We start from the raw sequence: 22,028 nt of genomic DNA, 5'->3' as shown, positions 1-22,028 counted from the left end.
TTTTTTCCAAACAAACTTTGCTGCTTTTATTATTGAACTATGTTATTTCCTTCCACCAAAATCACTCTAATCTGGAGTATGAAACATGTGGACCGCTGGTTTTTTACAGTCCTCAGTGTAATATCAAAAACAACTGAAGGAAACCTTTAATTCAGATTTATCACCTACTGCTTCTTTGAACAGTATTCTGTTACATGTAGAAGTGAGAAAAGAGATGATGTATAACTAAAGTGAAAAGAGAATGGAAAGGAGAATAAAGGGGCTGAGAGAAACAGAATTAATGTCTTTGTGAAATGTTTTAGCTCCACTAATGTTTGATTCCTCTGCTATTAGATTTCCATACATATTATTTTCATGCAGTGGTGAAATTCAAATTTTTTTCTACCGGTTCTGTGGGCAAGGCTTGGTGGGCATGGTGTGGCTTGGTGGGCATGGCTTGGTGAGTGTCGCAGGGGAAGGATACTGCAAAATCTCCATTCCCACCCCACTTTGGGCCAGAAAGAGGTGGCATTTGCTGGTTCTCTGAACTACTCAAAATTTCTGCTACTAGTTCTCAAGAACCTGTCAGAACCTGCTGGATTTCACCCCTGTTCTCATGGAATATGACTCTCTACAAGTTGACCATTCTTATAGTCTTTACTAACTAATAATGCTCTTACGTCTCATATGTTTTGTGTTCATTGATAAAACCCAAAGAAGAAACAGCTTTATTTGCCATCTTGTACTATTTGAGCAAGTTGACAACAGCAAGAAGCAACCATCACTAATTTTTTCCATATTCTTTTCCCTGGTGGTATCTAGATAATATTTAGAAGGTTAAATAAAGAAGAGCAACTGCATACCAGAAACAACTTCAGCAATGTCTAGTTCATCTGTCATATCCACCCACAAGAGATCCATTCCCATTAATAGCTATGATATCAAACCAAAGAAGACAGTATGGAAATCTATCAAAAAGCAGTATGCCACAAGTTCAATTACTTTGGTTTCACTGCTTCTAAAGATTGCAAAGCTCTGTATCTGTGCACGTATGCAACATGATATAATGCAGATGGATTGCATTTTGCAATATTATGGGTCATAAGCCACGTCTGCTTCTCAACTTGTATTATGCACGAGAAACATTTCCCTTTCAGATAAGACATAAAAGAGCCTAGAAGAGATAAAATAAGGTTCTAGACTTTCATGCTCTCTATTTGGATAGATAAAACTAGATAAAAATGGTTGCGTTTTTCAACAGTGAAAAATGGGGAATGTTCAGAAAAGGAAGAGGTCTAACAATGTACAAACCTGGAAATCCTCTAACACCATTGTGTCCTGGCAGTCCTTTGCTACCTTTAATACCTTTACTGCCCACGGGTCCTGGTTGTCCTATAAATAGAATATAACACATTGACAAAAATTTTAAAAGGTATTGTAAAGGAGAAAACAAAGTGGTTCCATTTTTTTACTTCACTGAATATAGGTATTTATGTGTCCTCCACATTGTTTAAGGTAGCACAGACAATTAAATGCCCTACTTTATGGCCTCATGCAAACACTCTCCTTGCCCTGATCCTGAGACAGTGTGATAATAATTTAATCCATCCTCACAATGGAGCCTTCCTCTAGCTTTCCAATGAAACAAGCAGAATCAAAGTGATCTGGCAAGAAAGTGGTTGTTTCCATCAGGAAACAAGATGCAAATTCATATTCCTGTTTGCTTTATTTGTCAGAAAGAACAGGATCTCCCTAGCAACGAACTTTTTCTTTTTGTCTTATTTTTAGAATAAGATACAAAGACTGATCTTGTAGAAAGTGTTACTATTCCCATCACAACTTCAATTACCATCTCCATAGTGTTTTTTCCTTCTCCAGCTAGTGATGAGGTTTGGTAGAGACAAGAAAAAGTGGTGAAGAGAAGCATCTCATCACCTTTTCTCCTTTCCAGCAGAGGCTTGTTTGAAATGAAACAAAGATTATTCACCCACCCTGCTCCTCTTCCCTACACTGCACTTGATCTTACTCCATGCTTCCATCCCATCAGCCTCTGACTATCATCGCACCAACTGCCCAGTGGTGGGTTTCAATTTTTTTTAGAACCTATTCTGTGGGTGTGGCCTATATTGTGGGCATGGCTTGGCAGTCATGTGACCGGGCAGGTATGGCCAACTTGACATCACTCATGCACACTCAGTCACATGACCACCAACCCCAAGCCATGTGGCAATTTTTTTGGAACTCCTATGAAAGGGGGGGGGAGAGAGGGGAAAACATCCCAAAAATAGACAACTGGAGGATTAAGGGCCGAAATTAGGGACATCCAAGAAGGCAGGACAGAGAGGAATCCAGTAGAAAGCTATCACACGTTGGGGAAAGAACTTTGGGAGATCGGAGGAGGCAAGACAGAGGGGAATCCAATAAAAAGCTATCACATGCTGGGGAAAGAACTTTGGGAGATCGGAGGAGGCAAGACAGAGGGGAATCCCAGAGAAAGCTATTACACGCTAGGGAAAGAACTTTGGGAGATCAGAAAAGGCAAGACAAAGGGGAATCCCGGAGAAAACCCCTGAGCTTGCCTCTGCTGTCTGGTGGATTGTGCTGCTGGACCTCTCCAGTGGGCGGGGTGAGCGTGGAGGGACAGGGCCGGGGCAGGCATTCCGGAAGTTACTTCCTGATCCATTTCACCACCCGGTTCTCCCGATCTGGTGCGAATCGGTAGAAACCCACCACTGCAACTGCCCTTCTTTGAGGAAAGTGATTTTCTTGGCATATTTTGATATCATGGCAGAAAAATACAATATGATTTTTGAAGCACTATGCTTTCTTCATGTTCTGCAGATGGGTGAAAATCCCTGTATCTCTTATGCCAGTCATCTCTAACTTGGCAGACTTGAAAGCCCAATAATTTTTCAGATTTCTCAGCCAATAACTATTGGAAAGTCAAGAATTGGAAAAAGGCGATCTTCTATATGTTTTTTCTACCCCCTCTGATTAAGTTGGCAAGAAACTACATTGTATAAGAAATTATTACTTAGACTAGCTCATTACTCTGAATGGTCTGTGAATGCAAGAAGCTAGGATCAAATAATATAATTAAAAAACAATTATTTAAGTCCTTCCAGGCAGACAATGATCATATATAGGAGGGTTCTTGATATGCTATTATTCATTTCAAACTTCAAGTGTGAGCAAGCAGGAACAATACAAACTTGCATCCATTCTGTCTGTAGACCATAATCCATATATTAGCTGATATTCTTTTATAGAAGAATACTGGATGCTGCTTAAGTATAGTTTTAAAACTCTCAGAAGTTATCTTGTTTTAATGCCTTGCTTGATGGCTACATCAAATATGGTCTACTGGTGTTACCCCAACTTTTTTTTTGTACTCCTCAGAGCCTAACATAATTGAGATTTAAAAAACTAGTATAGCCACCTGCCATTTTGAGGAAAAACATGAAACCTATAGGATTAGTTCCAAAACAGTATGTCTTAATTAAAAAGCAAAGGAGGAAAAAAAGATAATCTACAATTCTAACCTCTCAGGTCTGTGAACTCAACTCAACTCAAAAGTTTTGGCCAACAAAAGATTGCTCCCATCATTCTGTTTTACCTGTAATTCCTGGTAAACCAGTATCCCCTCTGTTTCCAGGTAGTCCAGGTACTCCAATAAGACCTGGGTGGCCTCGTGATCCACTCTCCCCTTTTCTTCCCCTCTCTCCAAGAAGACCTGGATTACCCTAGCAAGTAGCAACAAAATAAAAGAGTAACTAAAAGACCAGCAAGGGAACACCACCTGATACAAGGAAAGTATCACCTGCTTTCTATACCTTAGGTCCTGGGTTTCCTGGAGGCCCAGTACCAGGTTTAGGTTCTCCTTTATCTCCTGGAATACCATTAAAGCCAGGTGGGCCTGCTATACCTGGTGCTCCAGGCACACCTGAAGAACCTTGCTCCCCTTTATGACCTGAAACGACATAATATTGAAATGTTTTTTTCTTTGATTTATTTGAATCTTGTAGAGCCCAACCATCCAAAATCATCACGTTTATTAATGCAAATATTAAATGAGATATATGTTCTGATCAGAACTCCAAATTCTTTTTTTTAATACTTTTTTTAATTTTTAATTTTCAAAACAAACACAACATTCAGATTCATGTCTATAAATCTCTATAACTTGTTAGTGAAAATAAAGTTGTACTTAAATTACTATTAATGCAGAGAATTCTTGCTCTTACAGTATCATTATCTAATCATTACTCTACATGAGAGCAATGGGTCAATAGGAGGAGAATGTTAATTAAGTCAAACTGTTGAATCCAAATATGATTTTGTGCATGAGTATTTTACCTTTGCATTTTATTTAATTGTAAAATGAGAGTAGAATTACACATGCATGCATTATACATATTTTTTATATTTTACACATGCATAAAATGTGAGTTTGACATATCTAAAGCATACAATCTATGGACAATCTCATATCCAAAGCCTGCTAAACTAAAGTTTTACTGTATTAGTATTACTATAACGATAATTTAGATACTTTAACAAGATTACCTGGCATTCCCATGTCCCCTCTGTCTCCTGGAACTCCTGGCAATCCAGAGATTCCAGGAATTCCTGAAAGTCCTTTAGCTCCTTTAGCTCCTAGAAAGATAATCAATGTTGAAATTAATTGTATAGGATTAAAATGTGATTGACCCATCTTTATCATAGTCATTACTGTGTGTTTCACAATATTTTTGGTAAGAAAAAAAACTGTAGCCCTCAATTGTTGTTTCTTCTATCGCTTCCATCCTTCCAGTTTGTTTTCACTGAGTTATTATTCCAAGAGCAATTGCTATCTCTGGAATATAATAATAGTTAGATATTGGGAGTGGTCTGATAATTCAGACATTTGAATTCATATTTGAATTAATTTAATATGAGATGTATTTATAGAGATGTATTCCTAAGCAGATTGTTCCTTTTATTAGAGGCACATATGCAATCATTGATGATTTGGTATGACATCATACCAAGCCATTGCACAAACACATATAAAGTCATAGAGACACAGTGTTAATTAGTTCTTAGTTTAACATAATTAACTGAATAACATAAATCTGCCTGAGATCTGAGATCAAAGGAAACCTACATACCTGGTGGCCGAAGAGTACCTGGTGGTCCAACCGGACCCACACATCCTTGCACACCTTGCTGACCTTTTTCTCCCTTTAACCCTTTTCTTCCAGGAGGTCCTACAGTGTCAATGGATAGAAATTAATAACAAAAAACCACCATTTTCTTGCTTCACAATAAAAGGCACAAAAAAAGGTTGACATGAAATGGTGAATTTGTAGTATAATCTGTTTAACTACTTGCATTTTAATAATGATAGTATCCATACATTATAAAACCACAAATGAGTTTATTTTGTCCTAGTAAGTTGTATGAACTTAGCTGCTGACATACATAAAACACTATTTACAGTGTTGTCTTACTCAATAAACTTTGGTTAAATAAGTATACGTGAACCAAGCTACATCTATTCAAAAACTTAAATTATAAATTTCTTCACTTGTAATCAACTTTAGAATATGTGAAAACATTGCTCAGAGTTGTATTCTAAGATGGAAGCCATACAATCTTTTGAATAAAAAAATGAAATGGAACTACACAATCCATTTTTGCCACATAGACTCCAAGCATATTCTCTTCTCTGGAAAGTGGATCCAGAATGATGAAATTTCTGGTGCAAAAATGGTAGGATGGCATTTAGCCCTTCCTAGTCTACTCCTCTACTCTCCTAATCTACTATATGGATCTGAAGGGGGAAAATGCACTTGCAAGTCTTGGTAAGTAAAGATAATGGGTTAAATACCATTTTGGACAATGCTAATTCTATTTTGTAAGAAGCAACAGCTAGTCACTATAGAATACAGTGAACGCATAATATATATTTCATCATGAAAACCTGCAGAATGTGTAGCATAGTGATAGTATAGATTTATACCTTTACTTCCTCTCTCTCCTTTATCTCCATAGATCTCTTTGAATTCTGGTAGCCCAGGAGGACCTTTATCTCCTGGTTCACCTTTTTCTCCAAAAGATCCTTTCCTTCCTTTTGGTCCTGGAAAGCCCGGAGAACCTAAAAATAATAAAATAGGATGAATTTTTTTTTTACCACCAGGTTTAAATGCTAAATGAGACTGAGAGACCCAGGAAGCAGAGAATATAGAGTTGGGTGTTTAAGCATTGAGTTCAATCTCCTGGACAGATCAAAAATCTATACGTGAATATATCTAGATTTCAGAGTACAGGGTGATAGACGGAAAACTCCAATAGTGGTATATTGTTATTCTCTCTGTTTTAAAACTTCATCTATTCATCCATTCATTCATTGAAACTTTTCTGTTACATCCAAAACTGGGGGAAAACCCCACAATCAGAGATTTCTTTTTGAGAACATATTGGTTTCATGCCTAAATATTTAATGACAAAAAAAGTCTTGTTCCTTTTGCTTGTTTATAGAGATTTCATAAATGCCATTTATTGATTTAACTTTCAAACAATTATATTAGAGGAAATAGAAAGGAAATTTGGAATATTCATGATGGCCTTATTATACTGAAAGCATTTTTAACTAAAAAAAAATCTATACTTGAATATATCTAGATTTCATTAGTTATTTTATGTCCTGTACTTCTACAGTACAACAGATATACAAATAAAAGCAATAGGACTATTATTAAACTATTCAAAAGGCTTGACTGAAGATAACAATCTCATTTTTCCCCTCTGTAGGGGAGCAAGTAGGAAGGAAAGTAAATTCCTAAGAGAGTGTCATCCATTCTCCTTCTCTCTTTCCTAAGGGTGATGTAAATGCTCTCAAAAATCTGGAAAGCTTCTAAGAACAATAGAGAAATGAAGTTACCTGCAACCAATTATCTACTTTGTAGACCGAGTTTTTAAAAAACCCTCCTCATTCATCATTTCAACGCACAGGGACTACTTGAGAAATGACATGACAATTAAGCTGAAATGAAACTAATTAATTAAACTACTATGTTGATGGAAAACAAATGTGATTTTACTGACAGATCTTAGAATGACTCCTGTATACCTTTCATCAGTTCAAATAGTATGGACTATGGAATAATATTTTAGAACTAGAACCCCAGGTAAGGCAAACATTGGACAACTTACCTCTGCCTCCAGGGATTCCTGGATTTCCAGAACCACCAGGCAATCCAGGGCTACCCACGTGTCCCATCAAACCTCTTTCTCCTCTGAAACCTACCAGAAATGAACCAAACACATCCATAGATATAAGAGGTATTGCCCAGACACTCAAAGGCTTTGTATGACCTTTGAAAGAAAACCCAATTTTTACTTTAAAAAGAACCCCATCATTTGCATGTATGCTAATAGTGTAACATGACCTTTATTAAAATGGCAATGAATACATTAATTATATCAAGATTAATGTTGCTTAAGGGACATTTACCTGGTGTGCCTGGCGTTCCTGGTTTACCACGCTGGCCGTTGATGCCAGGCAGTCCTTTAATTCCCCCGGGGCCTTGTAATCCAGGAAGTCCAAATCGTCCTGGAAATCCTGGGATATCTAATCCTGGAATACCTGGATCTCCTTTGGCTCCTATTGTTCCTCTGCTACCTAAAATAGCATACATTATCCCATTCAAATTTTCAGAAAAGAACAGGCTCCCTTTTATCACAAATGAAGGATTGCATCAGCATTTCTGTAAAAAAAAGTAGAGGTCACCCCTTTCTGAGGGGGCACAGAGCCTATTAACAAATTTAAAAAGTTTATTGTAATATTTTGTAATTTGAAAATTTCTTGCAGCCATGACAAGAAAAAGCATGTCATGTGGAAAAAGCAGATCATTCCAATACTGACTTTTATCTTTGGATTGTTTCTATAAAATGTTAGTAAAAAGCAGGGGCAGAATAATTTAGCACATCACTGACATTACAGTAATAAAGTATGAATCGTCTCCCTTATCAGCATATTAATTATTGTTGTCTCTTGAAGAAGAAAATCAGATCAAACTAAATTGGTTATTTTAATCACTCGAAATATCAAAAGTGTAAAAAGTAATAATATATCACATGAAATTTCCCTGTCAGCCATTTTCTTTTAAGTATTAGAATAAATATGTTCCAGCATACTTATTGCACATATACAAAGCAAGTAGTGCAAGAGAAAGTCTATGGTTTGAACCTTGAATAAAACTGATTTAAAGAATCACTAGATGATTGATCTACTAGTGCTCACTTGTATGATCTATGTGAGCAATAATGTTGCCATTTGTTTGCTGGGACATGCTTTAGGGAAACTATTGTATTTTGTTAAAATTGGCATGCATATACTAAAATTAATTATGTTGCATCTATCTTTTTGTGCTACTGAAAGAAATGACTATTATAGTCTCTTTCTTTTGATTTTTTTTCCAATTTATTGTGAGTTAAGATTTTTATATACATAACACTATAAAATGCCAAATATTTAATTAACTTGACTTGCACTGATGCAATGCCCTCCACAGTTGAATATAATTGTTACGTACCTTGCACAACTGATGTTAAGGTCATATTAGGCTATTAGAGGACTCTGTTTATTATATAACATACTATTAAATTTTAATACATTATTGATACATCGTGTCACTATTTTTGTACATCATTACCTCGTGGTCCCATTACTCCACATTGACCTGGTGTCCCGGGTAAACCAATGAGACATTGGCCCATTTTTCCTGGAAGACCTTTTTCTCCTGGAGCTCCAGGACTTCCAAGCTCCCCTAGAAGACATTCATCATATTCAATTTATTTAAAATTTGCACCCTCCCACCTCAATTTTTTTGTTTTATATTCCAGAACACAAATCTAACTCAAACAATGTGTGTGTGTGTGGGGGAGAGATGGGGGGAGGAGGGGATGGATAGAGGGAGAGGGAGTGAGTGAGAGAGAGAGTGAGATGGAATGTAAAAAATGAATGTAAGACTTTATTGATCAAGGAGAAGAAATACTTGAGAAAACCCTTCTAGGTTAACATTAGCCTCAGAGGCTTATGTAGTTCAATATTATAAGGGGACACGATGATACTTAACTACAACCAGGATATCATCAATTAGCAATCATTCATCTATGTTCTCCCTGGCAACTAGAAGTCAGAGCAGTTTCTTATACATAGAAACACATTTCAAGATATTTTGTGGACTGTTATTAGAATATGTTCCACAGCAGGGCATGCAAATGTTTTAGAAAAATTTTCCCTTTTAAAAGTTAAAACAAGTTGCTTCAACCCAAAGCAGTTGATTTGCATTCTGTGAATATTTTCACCATTCTGGTGTGCCACAATTTCCAGAATAGCGAATTACTATTTGTTACTCTTTGATAATAAAAAGAACTAGAAATATTCCAGTGTCAAAATAATTTATAAAATAACTGCTCATGTAATATGGACTTAACTTGAAACAGGTGCTTCTGAATACAGGATGATCAAAACTAACAGGTTTTCACCGTGGCATAGTTCAATTAGAGATTAATTTAATTACACACAGAAGAGATCAGTCAGTTCCTGCTCAGTTTTGGTGAGTTGCCAAGCAGATTTCTTTGCCTCTGAAAATGTCAGCCATGGTTTGCTAATGAAATGTCAGGATATCAGATAATTTATACCATGGCCTATTAGCTCAGAAGCTTATCACCACTGAATCAAAACTAACTTTTTGCACTTCTGACATCATATCATCATATGTTATAATAGTGAATTCTACTGTTGAATATGTCAAGATAATTTTGCGACTGTTTCCACAATAGCAGCTCTATGGTAGAAAGACTAAGTAATTATTTTATATCTAGATATGGTCCTTTATCCAATTTTGGAGAATGTACCTTTTGGTCCATCAGCCCCTTCAAAACCTTTTTGACCTTCAGGTCCAGGTAAACCTGATGATCCTCTTTCACCCTTTTCACCCAACTTTCCCTCATCTCCTGGTAAGCCAAAACTTCCTTGCTGTCCAGGAATAACTGGACCTAGTTCACCCTGGAGCAGAGAAGGAGAAAATGTAATGTTATATCTAAGCATTAAGGGAATCAGGACAACATTATTGTTAGTTTTCTTTATATCTCTTTAGCCTTTTCCATCACAAAAAGCTATGGGACCGGAGTTAAGGATTTTACCTACCTACAGTACCTTTCCTCATTACAAATTGTTACTTTTAATATTACATATTGGATGGATATGTGTGTGTGTGCGACTGTATGTTTGTGTGTGTTTGAAGATTTTCACTGGTGTAGGTATGCTGGTCTTGTTGTATTCGGGTCTTTTCCCATGTAAAATTGAGATTGTCTTGGCAAAGTTTTGGTGAGGTCTCACTCGCCATCTTCAGGCTGGTGTTTTCGGCTTTGTGTTTGTGTGTGTAAAGCATGGTCGGAGCTGCCGTCTTTCTATAAATCATGGTGTGTATGTGTGTGTGTCTGTGTGTCTGTGTGTGTGTGGAGTGCTGGCTTTGTTTCAGTAAGTGGATTGATTGGTTATGTGGTTGTATCATGATTGGTAGATTGGTGCTGATTGGTGCTGGCTGTATGTCCGTTGTTGTTTTGTGTTGTAATGGCCTGAGTGATGGGTGGAGCTCGTTTGTTGACTATAGCAATAGCAATAGCAATAGCAGTAGACTTATATACCACTTCATAGGGCTTTCAGCCCTCTCTAAGCGGTTTACAGAGAGTCAGCATATTGCCCCCAACAATCTGGGTCCTCATTTTACCCACCTCGGAAGGATGGAAGGCTGAGTCAACCCTGAGCCGGTGAGATTAGAACCGCTGAACTGCTGATCTAGCAGTAGCCTGCAGTGCTGCATTTAACCACTGCGCCACCTCGACTAGGACTGGTTTCCAGATATTTGGTAGGCGGGAGGTATCATCACATTTATTCATTTTGTGGAGGAAGCTATTGAAATAGAGAAACACCCCCACAACATAAATAAACGTGATGATACCTCCCCCCTACCAGACATCTGGAAACCAGCCCTAGTCAACAAACAATGCCCACCCACCACCCAGGCCATTACAACACAAAACGACAACAGACACACAGCCAGCACCAATCAGCACCAATCTACCAATCATGATACAACCACACAACCAATCAATCCACTTACTGAAACAAAGCCAGCACTCCATACACCCCCACCAAGATTTATAGAAAGACGGCAGCTCCGACCACGCTTTATTCACACAAACACAAAGCCAAAAACACCAGCCTGAAGATGGCGAGTGAGACCTCACCGAAACTTTGCCAAGACAATCTCAATTTTACATGGGAAACGACCCAAATACGACAAGTCCAGCATATTCATTCATTCATTCATTCATTCATTCATTCATTCATTCATTCATTCATGTCTTGTTTATGTGTTATACTGAAAGTGCAGCATCACCAATTATAATGGTTAAATAAAGGAAATAGATTAGTGGAATGCAGTTGTTCTTACATTAACTTTATTGTGGGAAAACAAAAACATTTGTATCATTTTAAAGTCTAACATACTTAGTATAGCACAGTTTTGCAATTACTAATACCTACAATATTTCCAGGCAATAAATTGTTAAAATATATAAGAATTACATTGCATATTTAATGTATTGAAATATTTTTTAAAGTTCATAAGATCATGTATGTTGAAGAGATTCTCAACACTGAGAATATGACTCACTGGCTTAAATGAACCCAACTTTAAAGCTGTATCATAACACTTCCCACACTATACAAATGTGGCTATTTCACTACCTCTGCAGTTAGATATTGCAATTTCCAGCAAGCTTCATCAGAGGATTGAATATAGATTCAGCTGGGGAAATGTAATTTATATTATCATTTCTGAAAGTTTGGTTCATGATTACAGGAGCAAAACTTTCACTGTCTGTTGTGGTGTGACAGGGACAGGAACAGGATAGGTTTCATTGTCCTATTGAAACACAGGAGGCAAGAAACCACATCTTGTGTTCCTTCCCATTTCAATTTGTATAGTCACCCATCTCACAAACAAACAACTCAGCACAATACAACAGAGCTATCAGTTAAATAATTGCCCCTTTCTAATTGCTAGGCTGGAAAACAATTTATTCAGAAGGTGACTAGTATTTTTCTAATGAAAATAAGAACTAGGGGTGACATGATAACAGTGTTCCAATATTTCAGTGGCTGCCACAAAGAAGAGGAGGTCAACCTCCTTCAACCTCAATAATACACGGGCAAACAATAGATACAAACTCAAGGTTAACCACTCCAAACTCGATTGCGGAAAAAACGACTTCAGCAACAAAGTAGTCAGCGCCTGGAATGCACTACCTGACTACATTGTTACATCTTTAAACCCCCACAGCTTCAACCTTAAACTGTCTACAGTGGACCTCACCCTATTCCTAAGAAGTCCGTAGAGGGGGCATGCATAAGCGCACCAGCCTACTGTCCCTGTCCTACTGTGACCCATTATTTGTACTAATTTACTTTGTTCATGTCCATGTTTATACTTATACCTGTTATCTTCTACATGTTTGACAAACTAAATAAAATAAATAAATAAATAAACCCATTCTCCGAAGGACATGAGAGCAGGATAAGAAATAACAGATGGAGACTCATTAAAGACATATCCAACCTTGAAGGAATTTCCTGATAGTGAAAACAATTAACCAGTGGAAAAGCTTGCCTCCAGAAGTTGTGGGTACTCCATCGCTGGAAGTCGTAAAGAAGAGATTGGAAAACCATTTGTCTGAAATGGTACAGGGCCCCCTGCTTGAAAACTAGAAGACTAGAAGACTCTAAAGTCCCTTCCAACTCTGTTATTCTATTATCTCTGCCTATTTTAAAATGCACCTGAATAATTTGTTTCCACCTTCCCCATGTATCTCTCCCTATCTCTCTCTTTCTAAAATAATATATTGTCAAACAAACCTTTTCTCCTGGCACTCCAGGTTTCCCAGGTAAGCCTGGTTTCCCTGCTTTTCCTACACAACCGGGTATTCCTTTAGGCCCTTGAGTTCCTTTATCCCCTATAAAAAATATTATTAAGTGGCCGGTAGTTACTAAGTTTTACAAATAACTTATGCATTTTCTGAAATTTTTATATAATTCCTACTAAAGCAGGTTTAGTAAGCATTCAAGTGCAGACATTAATCTATGTAGATTTTGCTAAGCATACATTATAAAATAATATGCAAACTCTTGCTTGCAAATTTAACAAGTATCAGTTTTATTATCATAGCAGAGAAAATAATATATATCAGAATCTCAAAAGTAACGTAAGACAAGGAAAACGGGTTTTCATTTTTATAGCAAACCTGTGGAACAAGTCAGAGAGAATTGGACCTTTTAATGTCAAATTGCTACCAATCTGCTTATTGAAAAGGATGTAGCTGCAGTATCTTAATGTAGATTGTTATAACACAGACCAAATTCTGTCTTACATTTTTGCTTTGCATAAAATTTGTTACCTTTCTGACCAGGATAACCAGGAAATCCATTCTCTGCTAAGCCTGGATCCCCATCTTTTCCAGGAGTACCTGGGTCACCCCTTTGTCCTCTGGATCCCATTTTACCTATCAAAATGATAACTATCAGACACCAAAAGGATTCTATGGCTTTAAAACAACTTACAATAGTTAAAATTAAAATGCTGTTAGATTTTCTTGGGTGGTGAAGACACCCAATTCATTGATAACAGGGAAACTGCATCCCAAATATATCATTGAATAAAAGATAGTAAAAAAAACCCCTAGTATATGAGAAATCGCACCACAGAATAAGCTTTTGGGGGGGGGGTGGCTCTCATATTTTAGTCATTATAATTATATGATAGTTGTTTACAGTATTAGAATAAAAAATGCTCAGTATAGACTCTGGTTTTCCTTCAGAAATATTCCAGTGTCAGGATTTGGCTGAAGACTGAATTACTTGTTCATATAGCATAGCAGGCAATATTTTGGCAGCTGAGGCTATGATTTCTTTAAAATCTCATCTCTGTCATCTACAAGGGATGGTAAAATAATGCAAGGACATCAGAGCTGAGATGTTTAAATGATATCGTGAAAATGATGCTACTGAAAATTGGCAGTTTGCCACCTAATACTGGCAGTCCAATTTGGAAATGCAGACTCAAAAACTATGCTCTGGGCTGGAATGGCATAAAAATCTTGCTTTAAAAAAAAAAAAAACTAATGGCTAAACCATATAGGCCAAATGCTTAATTACAGAGATTACTATTATTAGAGCAAGGCAATTGCCTTGATTCATAGATACTGGGAAGGCAATTATGGAAGCCTTTTGCCTGTTCTTGAATTTCCTTCTTTCCCTCTCTATGACAATTTAACAGTATATGATATATTCCTCTTTGATTATTTAAGATATCTTTCTGCCTCAGATGTAATGGAAATCATTACCATTCCCAGTGCTAGAACTATGATTCAATGCTAGTCCAGGCAATTGGCTTGATGATGGAGTTCACAGCCTTTTATTTTAATGCAGAATGTAAGCTATGCTGAAATTTGACACTATTTGAATAATTCTTACCTCTTCTTCCTTGTAGTCCAGGTGCACCTTCTGGCCCTTGGAGCCCTGGTGTTCCAGGAATTGCCTTTACTCTAACAGGTTCCCCTTTAGAACCTTCAATGTGCATAACAAAATGGGTAACATTTTCCAATTTCAGTAAGAACAGCAAAACATACAACTTGCATTATATTATATCTTGAATTTATTCAAGCATTTATTCTAACCTGGTTCTCTTGTGCTTGTTCACTGGAATAAAATCTTGTTAATTAATGTCATTCTCAAGTCAGAATAGATGTGTTTTCCATCAGTTCTGAATGATGCTTACCCCTATCTGATCTGGTAGGATGAGCAAATATTCTCTAAATCAGGGGTCTCCAATCTTGGCCACGATAAGCTTTGCTGGCTGAGTAATTCTGGGAGTTGAAGTCCACAAGTCTTAAAGTTGCCAAGGTTGCAGATCCCTGCTCTAAATGTATTCTACACAAATATATCACAAGCAAACACACACTTTTCAGTAAGAACAACAGGGATGAAATGAGAAACTACATACCAGGTACACCTGGTAACCCAGGCAATCCAGGATTTCCTTGATGGCCTTTTGAACCATTACTTCCTTGGGGTCCATATCCTGGTGGTCCAGTTAATCCTATCTTACCAGGAAGACCTGGGCTGCCAACAGATCCTGGTAATCCTCTGTCACCTTTTGGACCATCTGGCCCCTACAAATAATTTATAAATCTTTGTTTAGTATGCACTAACTTCCCAATACAGTAGAAGCTTATGTTGACCTATTTAGCAATGGACACACTAGTACTGGTCCTTCCTTCTGTAAGTTTCACTCAGGATCTCAAGTGATTATCCATAAGGACAGCATGATTATCTGCAATTATATTTATTGTATCTTTACTTAAATATTGCAAAACATGCTTCTCTGTTTGAGAACCCTGCTAAGGTCTTCATTAAAAATATTGGTAAGGAGCCAGGAAAAAAAGGGTAAGTTGAGTCATAGGTAATTCCAAAGCAGCAAATCATCTTGGCATTAAAAGTACCAAGGAAGCACGTCACATTTTAAAACCCCTCTTCCCCAAAATACAATTGTTAAAATGGCAGTTCAATAGCGAATTGAGAATGGGATTCTAAGGTTTACTTTAGTGGGCTTGTATGTAGTCAAACAGTTGTTCATCCACAAGGTCGTGTATTGCTATATGAAATTAAAATAGTATTCATAGTAAGCTTGAAAAGAAGTGAATATATAAAAATCTTTCACAATTGCTTGAGTTATCTAAAACAGTGCATTTGGATGCAGCTGTTATCAGCACAGAAATACTGTAACTGACATTATAATGTTATTTTATAAATGTATTTATCTACTTGCAGAAGCTGCCCAACTCCTCAGCAGTAATAAAAAAAGGACAACATATAGAAATACAAGCCAAAAAGGGACCAGGCTAACTTGAAAAAAAATATCACAAATGTGGAAGGCATGTGAATCTTTGTGGTGATGTCATTTAAGACAGGAGGCAATGCTAAAAAGAAGGCATGCTTATTGGATCTGCAAGATGACACAATTCAAACAATAAGACCTGGAGTGCACCCATCTTGCCTGACCGTACTGGAGGTGCAGAAACAATTGGAGATCCCCCATGACATGAAGAGTTTTAAGAGTGATAACCAACATTTTGAATTCTACACAGAAATAGACTAGTAATATGTTGAGCTTGCAAAGCAGTAGGGTCATGTCAGCATAATGCAGTGCTCACTATCTGTGCTAACACACTCTGGCCCTGCTGTAGCTTCTGGATGGCCTTCATGGACAGTCACACGTAGCACACATTTCAGTAATATAATCATGAGATGATCAGGAAATGAGTATTTGAACATCAAAGGTCAGTAAGAGAAAATTTAGAACACATTTTTGTTCAATAATATAAAAATTATAATTAAAAATGTATGTAATTGTTTATAAATTTCATATTCTTCAAATCACATAATAAGATTAAAGGAAAGAATACATTCACACAGATAATGTCTGTATCTAAAATATTAATGACCTTTGCAAGAGGTTCAAAGTAATGCACCAAGTTAAAGAATGATTATCATGGAGAAAATATATGGGATTGCTAAAAGTCTATCATGACTTGATGGCAAATAATCCATCAATCCATTAAATCAAAGAACAGATCAAATGGTAAGATTGAAAAAGGGCACAACCAACCAAAATGCCATGTTACCAACCTGTGTTCCAGCAGAACCTTTTTTCCCTTTTTGTCCAGGTTTCCCAGGCATTCCATCCAACCCTTTTTCTCCTGTGTTTCCTCTGATTCCTGGTTCTCCGTTATCTCCTTTGGGACCTTCTGGATGCATTAAGTTTGCATCTCCTTTTGATCCTTTAAGACCTTGGCTTCCTGGAAGGCCTGGAAATCCCTAGACCGCATACAATTAACATGATTTATCAATAAAAGGTACATGATGCAGTTTTGCTAAAATAATATTGTACAGTAAACAAGTTATTTCTGTCAGTGGTGACAGTATCCTTAACTATGCTTGTTTGGTTAATATATCCTTAGATGACTGGAATATGTTACATTGAGGTTAACTTTAAAACTATTCTGAAATTGCATTTGGTCCAGAACAGCACTTGAAAAACATAATTGAACAAAATACTATGACCATATTAAATATATTTTTATCAGTTGGACTGGCTCTTACTTAATTTGCAGGCCCACATTTTATTTCTTTGATATTTGAAGATTTAAATTATTTGGAATAAGTTGAGCTAGATTTTATCCTGCCTTATAGATCTAACAGATTTCAGCGTTCCAACTACAAGTGCTAGAATAAATGAAATAAATGAAACCAGCTGTAATCTGGCTGGTGGGTAGGTGTGGAAACAGTTTTTACTGTTACAAAAAAATTCTGGGGAGCATTGCTAATAGGTCTTTAAAATAATTTGTAGATATTTTCAATTTAATATGTGTCTGCAGAGATCCATGATCTATCAATACATCGATCCATTTAGCTCAGAAAACCCCATTGCTTAAGATTGTAATTACATTCAAACTATTATAAAAGAAGTTCAATAAGAAACTTACTTGATCTCCAGGAGGCCCTGTATGCCCAGGAGATCCTGGGGATCCTTTAGGACCAAGTATTCCTTCCACACCTAGAATAATAAAAATACTAAGATTTAGAAATAATTTAAATTTAATAATAAAGCACCATAAAGCACCTGAACAAATGCTACCACTGTTTATAAATTTTAAGGAGATAATAACAGACTGGACAAGGAACAGGAAAAATTAAAGCTGATCATAAAATATTAATATATTTCATCCCTTCTAAGAATAGAAGGTCTTGGCATTAAGATATCCTTTAAAATGTGTTTTGCTTTGAAAATTCTACATTTGCTCTTTAAATGCATTATATTCTGGCAGCATGTTAATTTATTATGCATGGCAGCATTTTGATTGTTTTTTTTCAGGACTATTTAATGTAGATTAGTCAAAGCTCATGACACCACTCCTGCTTGAAATGTGGCATCAATTTGAAGGTTTGGCACAACTGCATCCAGGGCTGTCCTGTTGTTCCCTGAATTAGCAAAACCAGATTGCAAGATTCCATGTGACACCTGAATAACAGTAAAAGATTAGATATTTAGTTTCAGCCTATCTTTGCAGCCATCTAGTAAAAATATAGACTTTTGAAGTCCAGAGTTGGCAGTCCTAGTTCAGATGCTTCATATAAGTCTAAGAAAGGCATCCTTTTTACATTGTATTTCTACCAGTGCCCAGAAGCTTTCTGATCTTACATTTTTGTTTGATTGATTATGTCATTTCCTTGATCCAACAGTGCAATAAAGTACATGCTTTAAATTATAATCAATGGAATAGATACATAACAAAATATTTCATATTTCTATTTTTAGGTCCACCACTTCCAAAACTGTAGACTGATATATTTCAATCATTAATAATATGTAAGTATCACCTGAATTTTTTTTACCTTTCCTACCCTGCTGACCCTCTGCTCCAGCAACACCGGCAGGACCAGGTTGTCCCATAATATAAGTACATTGGGTACACGGGCCTGATTCTTCACCTACAATTACATTTGATCACATGTGAAAAACTTAATGGGTAAATCATCACTGAATCAAAAGGATAAGTGCTTTAGAGAAACCTATATACTTATCTGCAATGAAGATGAAGTACAATAATATCATAAACTTAATCAATTGGGCATTAATTTTTTGTGCTCAGCAATACAGCACTTTCTGTGAGAAGATGTCAAAATACTTTTGTACAATAATTGTAATAGCCAGCAATTTATTAAAAAATAATACTGCTCCAAACTGCAACAAGAGACATCTTTTTCGAATGAATGAAGAGAAAAATACGTGTCCCAGGATAATGCTGCAGGATCCAATCTGGGTGGGTCATTGGGATGAGTCGTTTTGTGTTTCAAGCTTTTGGAGTCATGCTGGATCCCATTTTCAGGGAACTTCTCTCTAGCATGAAAGCAAAAGCTCAGAAGACAAAGCCTCTGGTCCCAGTGACCAAACCAGACTGGACCTGCAGACACCTTTTAATCAGATGTTTGGTCTCCTGTTTCTCAAGTGGTGATTGTAGCACAAATGAAACTTTGCTTTGTGACCTTCACAGGAAACTTGCAAGACAGTTTATTCTGAGAAACGATGACCATGCTTACACACCACACAGAACTGCTTGTCAGTTTTCACAACACATTTCATTATTACAAATTAAGTATTTCCACTTTAGTCTAGTATGTTACATGTCCTCAGAATCCTAGTTTTATTTATTTATAGTCTCAGAGCTGAAGGTGACATACATAGCACTCCTTCCAGTTTTTTCCCCCCACAAAAAACAAAAAAATGTATGAGTTAAGTTGGGTTTAGAGATAGCGATTGGCCTAAGTCATTCACTAAGCTTCCATAGCTGAGAAGAAATTTGAACCTGGGTCTTAACACTACGACTAAATGAGATTAATTTAGTCAAATATAGTCATTTAAACTATGCATAAGTGTCTTCTGTAAATAAATCCATTCAATGTAATCTCTGCCAGCAAAATGCACCATTACGCCTTTTCCTCTACTCTCCTTTCTTCTCCCCTTCCATTCGTTTTGTAGAAGAAAGTAAAATTTTTATTTTTGCTTTCCTTAAGTTCTGATGGGAGGCAGATAATGGGATTCAATAACTTCCTTATCATGGGTGAATACCTTCTTATGATACTTGAACTGATGATTACATAGAATTTACGTGCAAAGATAAGGGATCAATTAAGGTGATCTATCTCATTTTTCAAAAGGCAAAGAGGAATTGCGGGAATTCTAGATGTATTTTTAGACTTCCTTTTTTAGGGTGCTAAAACTCTGTACAATTGTTCCTCCATCCTCCCTAATAGCTAAGGACTAGAAAAACTCCCTAGTTTAAGATTTATGGGCATTAAAGAGATCAGAAGATGGATAGGGTGAAAAGTAGAAGAAATTACAAATCCATATCTTCCCAATTAAATTTCAACAATCTGATTGCAACAAATGGCTTGGTCAATAAATAAAATGAAATGATAATACCAACAACTAAGCTATTATAAGTAATTTGGTCATTTAGACATAACTCTGCTTGAGTTGATAGAAAGAAACCGATTTAATCCCATTCATATGTGTGCTTAGATTCTCAAACTAATAAAATTTAGAAATATATTCACAACAAAGGAGCTGACCTTTTTCTCCATCATCTCCTAATGGGCCTGGAGGACCTATACATCCTGGGCTCCCAGGAATTCCTTGTGGACCTTTTTGAAAAGTTATTGTACCTGTTTTGATGAAATAGATAAAATATAACTTTTTACGTTGTTCATAAGAGTAATGGCAGGAAATTGATATTACTTTCTGAGGTTAAAGATGAATTCATTTAATAGCATTAACAGTATAGAAGAGGAAAACCATTCCAAAGTAATTCTTGTTGGTTGAGCTTTATGTATGTGGGTCTGAAAAGGGGGAAAAATATTTGACATGTCCATTTCATTATTCTGAGACTACTAAATATCTGCTTCCCCTGAAATAGTAAGATGAATATTGTTTTGACACAAATTCTGCTCTTATTTTAGAAAATCCTTTTTCTTTTTCAGTGTTGAAGCCTGACAAACATTTATAGACAAACCTGGGAAAGGCATTTAAATTGAAAACTAATTTGCATGGGAAATTGACGCTGGAATAATCCAGCCTGAAAATTACTAGTAAACTTTTAAAAAGAATTCCTTGGCAAACAGATACATATATACAAAATAAAAGTATTCAAGATTAATTGAACTAGTACAGAGCTAACATTAATTTGCTTCCTGCATGGCACTCTACAGTTGAATCCCCATGACTTTCTCCACATCTTTCAAAGAAAAGAAAAATTGGACTTTGGGTATTATTAACTATAACAGCCAGATCTTTTCAGGAAGATGTCTTCAGGGATGGTGTACCACCATCTATTTCAAGGCAGCTTTTATAACCTTCTACCTCAATAATGTTTGGCTATCTCTTGGATCCATACCCCCATACACTTTAGAAAAAAGCTAAGTAGTGCATAGGTCAGTATAAGGGTTTGTAGTTTATCCAGCAAAATACCCTATCAATTTCTTTCAAACTGATAGGGCCAGATGAGTCCCAAACAGTGGTAGATTCCTACCATTTCGGCCCGGTTTGGCCAAACTGGTAGTGGTTTGGTGGCCTGAGTCGCTGGAACTGGCAGATACCTAGGCCTGCCACGCCCCCGAACCAGTTCTCCGGGCGGCACCATAGGCACCACCATCTTGTTTTTTTTGCTTCTGTGCATGCGCAGAACAATTTTTATTGTACTACACATGCACGTGCAGCGTGCATCAAAAACGTGTATTCATGTGCACACACATGGTGCACCCACGAGCGAGTAGTGACTGCCGGAACCCACCCCTGGTTCCATATAACATTGCAAAACACTACTCCAATCATTCCATTAAATCCTGTCCATAAGTATCCAGACCTGAGCAAGCTTGAGTGATTTGATTAGCAGGATGATATCAACCTAAATAATTGACAGTAGCTGAAGGGAAGCTTTTGCTCCCTACTGGTACCCACAGGGAGAAATTCACCCTAAACAATTGTCGGGGAGGACGATAATCTATCCGTATGGTCAGGCAGAAGTAAGTAACCTATGCTACCCATAAGTTGTAAGCTCTTATATGTTGCTGCTCTTCTGCTCCAATCATCCTTTCTATTGTTTCATTGCATTTCCCAGGGCTCTTTGGTAAACCAAGGATGTCCTGGTTCTGCAAGGGAGGAGGTAGCCAGAGAGCCAGGTGTCCAGCTCTTTGGCAGCTTTTACTTGGCAGTACAACTACTGCTACTACAATGATGATGATGACGACGATGATGAAGTGGAAAAAGTTATTGAAAATGAGAAGGTGAAGATCTTGTGGGACTTTTGAATACAAACAGATT

The 22,028-nt window shown here is 36.8% G+C and overlaps 1 protein-coding gene across 1 annotated transcript in view; it reads right to left on the bottom strand.

The window, feature by feature from the left end:
- COL4A3 (collagen type IV alpha 3 chain) overlaps nucleotides 1-22,028 on the bottom strand; it is a 69,431-nt gene that overhangs the window by 11,724 nt on the left and 35,679 nt on the right. Inside the window, exons 22-39 of the mRNA XM_032225330.1 lie at nucleotides 20,282-20,374; nucleotides 18,545-18,640; nucleotides 17,635-17,705; nucleotides 16,778-16,966; nucleotides 15,093-15,261; nucleotides 14,564-14,656; nucleotides 13,489-13,593; nucleotides 12,950-13,047; nucleotides 9,886-10,036; nucleotides 8,679-8,792; nucleotides 7,478-7,645; nucleotides 7,177-7,266; nucleotides 5,984-6,118; nucleotides 5,130-5,228; nucleotides 4,546-4,635; nucleotides 3,813-3,949; nucleotides 3,596-3,722; nucleotides 1,291-1,371 (exon numbers count right to left, since the gene is read on the bottom strand). Coding sequence (XP_032081221.1) covers nucleotides 1,291-1,371; nucleotides 3,596-3,722; nucleotides 3,813-3,949; nucleotides 4,546-4,635; nucleotides 5,130-5,228; nucleotides 5,984-6,118; nucleotides 7,177-7,266; nucleotides 7,478-7,645; nucleotides 8,679-8,792; nucleotides 9,886-10,036; nucleotides 12,950-13,047; nucleotides 13,489-13,593; nucleotides 14,564-14,656; nucleotides 15,093-15,261; nucleotides 16,778-16,966; nucleotides 17,635-17,705; nucleotides 18,545-18,640; nucleotides 20,282-20,374 — 2,106 coding nt within the window. The remainder of the gene's footprint in view (nucleotides 1-1,290; nucleotides 1,372-3,595; nucleotides 3,723-3,812; nucleotides 3,950-4,545; nucleotides 4,636-5,129; nucleotides 5,229-5,983; nucleotides 6,119-7,176; nucleotides 7,267-7,477; nucleotides 7,646-8,678; nucleotides 8,793-9,885; nucleotides 10,037-12,949; nucleotides 13,048-13,488; nucleotides 13,594-14,563; nucleotides 14,657-15,092; nucleotides 15,262-16,777; nucleotides 16,967-17,634; nucleotides 17,706-18,544; nucleotides 18,641-20,281; nucleotides 20,375-22,028) is intronic.

Source organism: Thamnophis elegans, chromosome 10 (assembly GCF_009769535.1).
Source record: "Thamnophis elegans isolate rThaEle1 chromosome 10, rThaEle1.pri, whole genome shotgun sequence".
Lineage (NCBI taxonomy): Eukaryota > Metazoa > Chordata > Lepidosauria > Squamata > Colubridae > Thamnophis > Thamnophis elegans.
This window is presented reverse-complemented; position numbering and strand designations above follow the sequence as displayed.